The sequence below is a fragment of the Cebus imitator genome, unplaced genomic scaffold (assembly GCF_001604975.1).
Source record: "Cebus imitator isolate Cc_AM_T3 unplaced genomic scaffold, Cebus_imitator-1.0 Scaffold79, whole genome shotgun sequence".
Classification (NCBI taxonomy): Eukaryota; Metazoa; Chordata; class Mammalia; order Primates; family Cebidae; genus Cebus; species Cebus imitator.
The window spans coordinates 1662141-1673333 of NW_016107394.1; the positions used below are offsets into that span (position 1 = coordinate 1662141).

The 11193-nt window shown below is 38.3% G+C and overlaps 1 protein-coding gene across 3 annotated transcripts in view; it reads left to right on the forward strand.

The window, feature by feature from the left end:
• Positions 1 to 11193, forward strand: part of NUP98 (nucleoporin 98 and 96 precursor) — a 117695-nt gene that overhangs the window by 36608 nt on the left and 69894 nt on the right. For all 3 annotated transcript variants that reach the window (XM_017532859.2, XM_017532861.2, XM_017532860.2), the window contains exon 12: positions 6413 to 6553. In XM_017532859.2, the coding sequence (XP_017388348.1) occupies positions 6413 to 6553 (141 nt within the window). The remainder of the gene's footprint in view (positions 1 to 6412; positions 6554 to 11193) is intronic.

The following is an 11193-nucleotide window of genomic DNA, read 5'->3' on the forward strand; positions in this document are numbered from 1 at the left end:
TTGCTTTGTCCCCCAGGCTGGGGTGCAGTGGTGTGATCTTGGCTCACAGCAACCTCCACCTCCTGAATTCAAGTGATTCTTCTGCCTCAGCCTCCCGATCTTGGCTCACAGCAGCCTCCACCTCTGGGTTCAAGCGAATCTCCTGCCTCAGCCTCCCAAGTAGCTGGGACTACAGGTGTGTGCCACCATGCCCAGCTAATTTTTGTATTTTTAGTAGAGACAGGGTTTCACTATGTTGGCCAGGCTGGTCTTGAATTCGTGCCTTGTGATCCCCCAAACTCGGCCTCCCAAAGTGCTGGGATTACAGGAGTGATTGACCACGCCTGGCCTTTAATTATCTTTTTAAGATAAAAAAATGTTTTTTTTTTTGTTTTGTTTCGAGTCAGGATCTTGCTCTGTTGCCCAGGCTGGAGTGCAATGGTGCAATCTTGGCTCACTGTAGTCTCTGCCTCCCAGGCTCGAGCAATTCTCCTGCCTCAATCTCCCAGATAGCTGGGATTACAGGCACGCACTACCACACCCAGCTAATTTTGTGTTTTTAGTAGAGACAGCGTTTCTCCATATTGGTTACGCTGGTCTTGAACTCCCGATCTCAGGTTATCTGCCCAGTTTGGCCTCCCAAAGTGCTGGGACTACAGGCATGAGCCACTGCTCCTGGCCTAGGATTATATTTTTAAATGGAAACTATACCCTGTATGAGTGACTTTTAATCCAAAGGCTGAGGTGCATTAGTTGATGATAATATTAATGTAGTTGCCTGCAATCAGCATTTTAAGAAATTGAAGTAGAATTAAAAATCATTAGGCTGGGCCTAGTGGCTTATACTAGTAATCACGGCACTTTGGGAGGCCTAGGCAGGAGGATTGCTTGAGGTCAGGAGTTTAACATCCTGAGCAACACGGTAAGACACTATCAAAAGAAAAGGAAATAAAAAATAGATGTGCATGGTGGCATGTGCCTACAGTCCTAGCTACTCAAGCAGCTCAGTGAGATGTGCTGTGGGAAGATTGCTTAAGCCTGGGAGATAGATGCTGCAGTGGGTTATGATCATACCATTACACTCCAGCCTGGGCAACAGAGTGAAACTCTCTCTTTTAAAAAATCATTTTTAATATTAAGGTTAATATCCTTTTATGAAACTTTGTTTTAGTTGTGTTTATGTGTTTTGAGTCTCAGTGCTTTTATAGCATGTGCTGTAGCAAAAATGTTTGAAAGCACTGTCTTACATAGTGTTCTGTGACTTGTATTTTCATTTCACATAATATTACCAGTATTTTTTTTTGTTTTGGTCAGTACCTAAAGATCAATCTCATTTTTAAAAACGAGAGCTGGATGAGGTGGCTTACACCTGTAATCCCAGCTCTTTGGAAAGCTGAGGTGGGTGAGTTGCCTGAGCCTGGGAGTTTAAGATCAGCCTGGGCAACATAGGGAGACCCTGTCTCTACTAAAAATGCAAAAAGTTAGCTGGGCGTGGTGGTGTGCACGTGTAGTCCTAGCTATTCTGGAGGCTGAGGTTGGAGAATCACCTGAGTGTAGGAAGTCAAGCCACTGTACTCCAGACTGGGCAATGGGAATGAAACTCTTTTCCCCAAAAAAAAAAAAAAAAAAAAGAGTATTCCTTCATATATACATAATTTACACACATCATGCATGTACCATCCTTTTAACATTTCACCTATTGATGGACATTTGAGTTATTTGATGATGTTGGTAAAGCCTTCAGTGAAGATTTTTGTTACATAATTTTCCATGTGTTAGTGTTATTGTAGGATTGATACGTCAGTGATATAGCAAATTTGAATTGCAGTATTGGAAGACATGCATATTTCAGATTTTGGTTGATTTTGCTAATTTGCCTTCCAAAAACAATGCCAGTTTGTGTTATTGCTTACATTATATAAAATGCCCATTTTTCTGCACCCTTTACATATTGTGTTGGGTTTTTTTGTCTTTGCATACGTGATAGTAGAAATTGGTAAATCTAATTTGCACTTCACTGATTACTGTCAAAGGTGAATACCTTTGTGTTTTTTTATTTGCCGTTTGAGTCTTTAAGTTCTCTGTTCATAATATTGGATTATTGTTTCTTTTTTTTTCCAGCATCTACCACTAACTTGAGATCTTTATTTTTAAGGAAGCTTTGTGTATTGTGGATATTAACTCTTTTTGGTTATATAATAGATTTTTTTTAATGAAAAGTCCCCCTTATACCCCAGAAAGAATTTCATTTGAGCTTTTCAACTTATCCAACTTCTACCACATAAATTTCACAAGAAATAAAAGCTCTAATTTTTTTGTATGGTGTGATTCCTAAACATGTGCAGATGATATAATCTGCAGTCAAATAATGTTTTCTTCCAACCCTGTAGGAAAAAAATAGCTTTGGCACGGGTAAATTAAGGAAGGCTTTTCTTCTTTTTTACTTTTTTGAGACGAAGTTTTGCTCTTGTTGTCCAGGCTACAGTGCAGTGGCACAATCTTAGCTCACTGCAACCTCTGCCTCCTGGTTTCAACTGATCGTCTGCCTGAGCTTCCCAGGTAGCTGGATTACAGGCATTCATCACCACAGCCAGCTAATTTTGTATTTTCAGTAGAGACAGGGTTTCACTACGTTGATCAGGCTGGTCTCAAACTCCTGACCTCAGGCGATCCACCTGCATCAGCTTCCCAGAGTGCTGCGATTAGAGGTGTGAACCACCGCACCTGGCCACAAGTTTTGTTTTTTATTTTATTTTTTTCCAAGATGGAGCCTTGCTCTGTCGCTCAGGCTGGAGTGCAGTAGTGTGATCTCGGCTCACTGCAATTTCTGCTTCCTGGGTTGAGGCAATTCTTCTCCCTCAGCGTCCTGAGTAGTTTCAATTACAAGTGCACACCACACCCAGCTAATTTTTGTATTTTCAGTAGAAACCAGGTTTCACCATGTTGGCCCAGCTAGTCTCAAACTCCTGACCTTGTGATCCTCCTGCTTCAGCCTCCCAAAGTCCTGGGATTACAGGCGTGAGCCAACACCCCCAGCCAGAAGTTTTATTTTTATGTGATCAGCATTACTTTCTCTTTGGCTCCTGGGTCTTTTAGATTATTATTAGCAGTGTCTTCCCCTGTATTCCAAGATTCTGTAACTTTTTTCTGATGCTTTTCTTATTCCACAATAATGTAATATCCTGTTTTATTTTAATATATTCTGTTTCCTTCAACGGTTCTCTCACAATGAACAAATTGCATTAGTGGTTGCTGTTGTAGATTCCTTTTACATGCCTGTTCTATAAACTAAAAGATAAATACAATCAGTTAAGAATTTTACACCCCTGACCTTAGCAGCAGCATATCATGTAGGAAAAGGAGAATTGTGAGTCACTAAGCATACATACTGTTGCAATTCCCTGATTATCACATCTGCTGAAGCAGGCTCTTGGCTTTGAGAGGAACATTTCATGAGATTTGCATATAAACACCCACATTCCTGAACTCTGTATTTCATGGTTTAACAAGCAGACTAGCACAGTAGCTTTGGGCTATATTTTTAGGAGGTATTAGCTAAGTGGGTGTTTCTCTGTAGCTTCTTATTTTCAGTGATGGAGATTCAAACTCAAGCCCCCTGTAACATGGGCCCTTGGGTATGTCCTGGAACTGGGCTTTTGGGTACTTAATGATGAGTAGTTGATGTATAATACATAAGATTTTTTTATATGCTTAGAATTAAGAAATCAATTTAGTATAAAAGGTTTTATATTGTCCCTTGGCATGTGATTTTCTCTTGCCCCATATGTTGAGACTAAGAAACATTCATTAACTCATGGACATGACAGTTTCTTGTTTTATAGTGATATTAACTATAATTAGCACTATGAAGTGCACACCATTGTCTTGGTTACTTAGTAATAATAATAAACCTTAGTTCTACAGGTTTTCCTTGAAGTAATGGGTACATGTAGTAAAGTTGATTGTAATACTAAGAGACACATAGAAAAATCAATCTGGTACTAATAGATGCCTCAGATAAATTTAAATTCTAACATTTATGGGAATATCTCAAAGGAAAATAATCATTTTCAATTTTTTCTTGATCTTTTTGGAGTTTCTAAGGCCACTATTACCATTTTGTCCCACATATAGCTTCTTTATAACTGCCACAGCTAATCATAAATATAGCACATTTTTTCTATCTTGACAAATTACCAAAACTTTATTATGTCACACAACATCACACAGAATGTCTCTCAAATTGTGGACTATTACTTCTTTTATTAAATATAAAAAGCCATTTGTGCATAAAACAAGGCAGATCAGGATAAAATACCTATTTTTCCATTGATAAATTGCAACCATCTGTAGTCAAGTCATTTTATAATAATCCCTTTACAGACAATTTGTACCACACAGTGCCTTTTTTTATTATTCTGTGGATTATTGAAATACAGTACAGTGATTTTAGACTGATCCATGGGTCATCATCCAGGGATGCTGTAAAGGTGAGGGCAATACATACTCAGAGCAGAATTTTTCACCTATTTTATATATTTGAGTTTCACCTAAGTTTTTGTTTGGAGGCAAGGAGGTATTAGCCTACCAGAAAATAAAAAATTCTATAATTTGTGCTGTAAACTATTTCCTTTGAGAAAGTAATACAATTTTAATATTTCTTAGAACTTGCATTACTAATAGTTTCGAACTTTAAAAGTATTATTCCTTGTCCCAAAGCTGTACTTTTTTAGATAAAAATACTTTGATTGCTACATTGTTGTCTTATTTTTAATGAGGTTGGACAGTCAGAGTAATTTCTGTTCAATAGTCATCCTTACTGATTTATATTGTGTGGATTGTCTTGGCATATAAACTTCCTGTTCTTTTTTGATTGTGATTTCAAAGCAGTTTCCATACAGTACTTTTGACCTGCAATTATTATATCTTTAAAGTGATTTTGCTGGTAAATGATATTTGTTTCAACATGCAGTTGATACGTTAAAAAGAATTTCAGAAGCCCTGCATGGTGATGCATGCCTGTAGTCCCAGCTAAGGTGGGAGGATTACTTGTGCCCAGGACTTAGCCTGGGCAACATAATGAGACCCTGTCTCTCTCCCTCTCTCTCTATCTCTCTTTTTTNTTTTTTTTTGGAGACAGAGTCTTGCTTTGTTGCCAGGCGCCAGGTGCCAGGCTGGAGTGCAGTGGCGCAATCTTGGCTCACTGCAACCTCCCCCTCCCAGGTTTAGGCAATTCTCCTGCCTCAGCCTCCTGAGCACCTGGGACTACAGGCACGAACCACCATGCCTAGCTAATTTTTGTATTTTTAGTACAGACAGGGTTTCACCATGTTGGCCAGGATGGTCTCAATCTCTTGACCTTGTGATCCTCCCGCCTCAGCCTCCCAGAGTGCTGGGATTACAGACTTGAGCCACCGTGCCTGGCCTTCTCTTTTTTTTTTAATAGGAACTTTAGATCTTAATAAATTGCCAGTAATTTGGGGGAAATATGGTGGGTAATGGAATAGAATTTTTTAAAATTAATGCCAATAACTTGTATTTACCATATTCTTCCCCATTTTACATTTCTAAAATCACTGCCAACAACAAGGTCCCTAAGGAAAATTCAACTGTACAAGTTTCTGCAACGGATTTCTCCCTGGTGAAAACAAGTTCTTAGTCCAGCCACCCTGGTTCATACTGAAATTTGAGTCTGTTTAGTAACCTCACCAGAAGACGTTGAGCTTTTTGTAAAACAAGTTTGTCTAGATAAAGTAGTTTTCATGAGGTGGTATAATTGAAACTATTGTGTTAGTGAAAAAAGATATGTTGGATTTAGTTTTCTATAGTTTAGCCTGTATTTCAGTAAGAAAGATAACATGATTGTGTTAGTTGAGTATTTTGATTTTCAAATACTGAGTTTTAAGAATAATTTTTAAAAATTGTTTGGAAATTGTTTTACTACAGAGTAGCAGCTAAGAGCCCTGGTTGTCAAATAACACCTACGTTTGAACCCCATTTCTCTCATTTATAACATTGTGATATCATGATAATTACTAAAGCCTAAATTTTCTCCTCTGTTAAATGGGAATAATGCTTTCTACATCAGACATAATAGCTAATTTTGATGAGCTTATAGTATGTACCTGTCTCTTCTAAATGCTTTATATTTTTTATTCATTTTAATCTTAGGATAAATGTCTAAGCAGTATATTAAGTCATGTTACAGTTGAGGAAACTGAAGCACGTAGAGATTTAAGTGTTTTACCTAGGATGTGTATAATGTACTGAGCCCAGTGCTTGACCTATGGTAGTACTTACCATATTCACCCCTTTGTTGAAATGAGTGGTCATTATGAAGTTTCCAAATGTATTATATTTTTAAGTAACTGACCTCTGGCACAACATTGAAAGGATCTTCTTTGGTGCTTTTTCTTTCCTCTTGTCTCCATAGCTCTTGGTGCTGGACAGGCATCTTTGTTTGGGAACAGCCAACCTAAGATTGGAGGGCCTCTTGGTACAGGAGCCTTTGGGGCCCCTGGATTTAATACTACGACAGCCACTTTGGGCTTTGGAGCCCCCCAGGTCCCAGTAGGTAAGTGTCAGTCACTTTAGAAGGCTTTACTTAATATTTTGCTAATAGTTGCTGACCTGATTTTTCATCCCACCCCTGTTCCATTCCTGCCAAGGCATTGCATTCATGCATGTCGTTAAACAGTTGTGTAGTAAAAAGGGGCTTATTAAGAGATCGTGACCAATTCTGGTTTCCCTGCTCCTAGGCCTTCTCTCTCAAACCACTTTTGTTACTGTTTTTAATTCATCTGATATATGATGTTGTTCTTATTGTTAAATAATGTGCTCATATTGCTGTTTTTTCGTTTATTAAATCTAAGTAAATTTAACCTGTTATGGTAGATAAGAATTGAGCTCAGACTTCTTCCAATATAATTACGTTTACTAAATATACTATATTTCCTAAATTTAGTTTATCTATTGAAGTGTTTTTCATACTTCATTGATTCGAATATTCCTTCCCAATTTTGGCAGTGTCCACCTACCACTTTTTTTATTATTTATTTTGAACCTAAGGAAATTAACTTTTTAATTTAAATAGCTTTTTAAAGAAAATTATGTTTGACAGGAAGTGAAAAACTGATTATCACCTGGCATAAATAGAGTGAGATAAATAGAATAGATAGGTAGGTAGATAGATAGATAGGTAGATAGATAATATTTCTGTATCACTGAATTAATCTTTCATACTATCGTGATACATGTGTCACATTTTGAGAAACCTTTGCAAATTTAAGCTACATGCTTATGTATTTTTCTTATTCTGTCAAAGTAGGTGATAGTGTTTCTTGAGTCTTCTTTGTCAAATGAGGATATTAGTACCCTTCCCTATGCTTCTATTACCCTTATTTCTTTTCCCATCTTTTTTCTTTTATTGGAGAGTTTTGCTCTGTTCCCCAGGCTAGAGTGCAGTGACTCGATCTCTGCTCACTGCAGCCTCTGCCTCCCAGGTTTAAGCGATTCTCATGCCTCAGCCTCCCTAGAAGGTGGAATTACAGGCACCTGCCACCGCGCCCATTGAATTTTTGTAATTTTAGTAGAGATGGGGTTTTGCCATGTTGGCCTGGCTGGCCTTGAACTCCTGACTTCAGGTGATCCATCCACCCTCAGCTTCCCAAAGTGTTGGGATTACAGGTATGAGCCACTGTGCCCGGTCAGTTCTCATCTTTCTTCCTTTCCTTTTTTGTTTCCTTTTTCCTTTTCCTTTTGTCCCCTCCCCCTCCACCTTCCCACCTCCCCCTCCTTCCTTCCTCCTCTCTCCTCCTTGCTCCCTCCTCCCTACTCCCTCCTCCCTTCCCCTTCTCTCCCTTCCTCCAGACTAGAGCGTAATGGTGTGATCTCAATGTCAGCTCACTGCAACCTTCACCTCCCAGGTTCAAGTAATTCTCGTTTCTTCGCCTCCTGAGTAGCTGGGATTACATGCCCATGTCACTGTGCCTGGCTAATTTTCGTACTTTTAGTAGAGATAAGGTTTCACCATATTGGCCAGGCTGGTCTCGAACTCCTGACCTCAAGCAATACTCCACCTTGACCTCCCATAGGGCTGGGATTACAGGCATGAACCACTGCACTTGGCTTAGACTTCCATTAATTCTTTCTTCTTTCTGTTTTCAATTCTACTTCAAACCTGGTATTCCCAAGTCCCTAGACTTCTGGAATTCTCCAAAGTAGATACGTTTCATTTGATCATACTAGTTGACCCTTGAACAACATGGGTGTTACGGGTGCTGACCCCTACCCTGTAGAAAATTTGCAAATAGTGTTTGATTCCCGAGCTTTATTGATAACACAAACAGTCAGTTAATACACATTATGTATATTATATGTAGAACCTACTATATTTTTGCTATAAAGTAAGGTGAAGAAAAGAAAATATTATTAAGAAAATCATGAGGCACGCCGGGTACCGTGGCTCACATTGGTAATCCCAGCGCTTTGGGAGGCCTAGGTGGGCAGATCGCCTGAGGTCAGGAGTTCGAGACCAGCTTGACCAACAAGAAGAAACCCTGTCTCTACTAAAAACATAAAATTAGTTGGGAGTGTTGGTGCATGCCTGTAATCCCAACTACTCAGGAGGCTGAGGCAGGAGAATCACTTAAACCCAGGAGGTAGGGGTTGCCGAGATTGAGTTGTTGCACTCTAGCCTAGGCAACAAGAACAAAACTCCATCTTAAAAAAAAAAGAAAAAGAAAAGAACATCATGAGGAGGTTGAAGGGGTTGGTCTTGCTCTCTCAGGTGGCAGAGGAGGAAATTCACACATCAGTGGATCCACACAGTTCAAACTTGTATTCAAGGGTCAGCTGTAATTGCTGTTGAGTGTACTCTAAGCTGTTGTTTCCTCTATCCTGCTTGATCACTCCTCTGTTCACATCTTTCCCCTAGAAATTTGTCATGTTTTCTCGTCTATTCATTTACCACCTTCCCATTCTTTGTCTTCGTGGGTTTATATAGATAAATTTTAACGTTTTTTAGCCATAGATTTTAATAAGGTCTTTGGCGAGAGGGGGTGAATTAGAATTTTCATTGATTTCTGTGCAAACTTTATACTCAGCTTTATCATTAAAAATAGACCAGGCAGGTGGCTAACACTTGTAATCCCAGCACTTTGGTAGGCCTAGGCGGGCAGATCACTTGAGGACAGGAGTTTGACCAGCCTTGCCAACAAAAAATACAAAAAAATAGCTGGACATAGTAGCAGGCACCTGTAATCCCAGGTGAGGCAGTAGAATTGCTTGACCCAGGGAGGTGGAGGTTGCAGCAGTGAGTTGATATCAAGCCACTGCACTCCAGCCTGAGCCAAGAGTGTGACTCTGTCTAAAAAAAAAAATAAATAAAAAAAATAAATTCTCATTTTTATTGACTTGGTTTTAGTAGAAGGAGGTAGCATAAATTACCATAATGTGCCATTTCTACTTGTATAGACTGCTTTTTAATAATCCATCTCTTTCTCCAAAGCGAATTAACAGTTCCTGACACAAGAATTTAGTTAATATTAAAGTTGCTTGCCTTAACGTTACTGTGCATTTAAAGGTAATTGTATTTACTAGAATGTACATCTTTGTATTATAGAATCTTAGTTGAAGGTACTTTAGAACTATGTGAGTCTACCTTTTCTTTAAAAACCTCAGTTATAGTGGCTTCCTTACAGACAGCACAGTCTGTTGTTCTGTCCTGATTGTTTACAAACCAAATCCTGCCTCCATAGAATTTCCACTCAGTGTTTCGACTTTTATCTCCTAAAGCCAAGCAAAACCAGTCTAGTATAATTTCTTTTTCTTTTTTTGAGAGGAGTCTCATTTTGTCACTCAGGCTGGAGTTCGGTGGCACAATCTTGGCTCACTGCAGCCTCCACCTCAGGCGATTCTCCTGCCTCAGTTTCCCAAGTAGCTGGGACTACAGATGTGTGCCACCATGTCTGGCTAATTATTATATTTCTAGTAGAGATGGGGTTTACCATGTTGACCAGGCTGGTCTTGAACTCCTGAACTGAAGTGAAGTGATCTGCCTACTTCACCCTTTCAAAGTGCTGAGATTACAGATGAGAGCCACCATGCCTCACACTAGTATAGTTTATTCGTGGTAACCCACTGGCTTTCTTCTGGATAAAGTATCATTAGATTCTTCTGTTTCGTCAGCAGACTTAGTGTTTATACTTTTCTCTATCCCTTTAATCATTTGGTCATGATTTAGTTCTTTGGAATCTTTTCTTGGGAAATTTTCTTGGGAATTTAGTTCTTTGGAAAGTTTTCAAATTATTTTGACCAAGATTAAATGTAATACCAGTAGTTGCTTAACTAGTTTTCTTGTTTTTACTAACCTATCAAGATACTCTCTTATCTTTGTCTTTAAATACTACAGTTAACACAAAATTTATATTTATTCATACAAAAATAAAAGTATGCTCATACACTTTCTTAATTGTGTTTGGATTTGTTACAGTAAGTTTTTGGGTTTTTTGAGCACTCCCAGGTAGTGATGGGATCAGCTAATACAGGTCAGTTTTTTAAATGAGTAAATTGCCTGTCCAGTAACAAAATGACCAGTGAAGTTTGGAATTCTAAAATTTTTCTTGAATCTCCTTCCTTGCGTAGTCCCCAGAATAACAGTATGCTGTTAATCTGTAGTACTGTGTACCAAAAATAAACTCTGTAGTACTGGGTGATTTTGTGTATTTTTTGCTCTTAAATTGGGTTTCTGAATGTAGATGATTTATTTACTATATGCTCTTTAAATTGACATCTCTTTGGTTTGAAATCCTGAGCAAACATGTCCTGTCTCATTAAATATCAACATCAATATACGATGTTTTAGGGTTTATTGAATACATCGGTTTTAAGAAACCTTTGACTAAGATAGCTCTACTTCTTTTTCATTAAATTAGCTATAGCAGCCTGTTCTGGTTTTTTTATTACTGCTTTCGTTCTCCATACCGCCTGTCCCCCTTCCCCCTCCCCACAACATTGTAAGAATTTTCAGAATGTTTAATGTCGCTCCTTTATTGTGGATTATTGTGTTATATTTTGACAGTAACTTTATTTGTAAATATTTATAAGGGAAAAAGGTAGTATTTTTGTCTGTAAAATTACTAGTATGATTTGAGGTTTTTTTTTTTTTTTTTTTTTTTTTTTTTTTTTTTTTTTTTTTTTTTTTTTTTTTTTTTT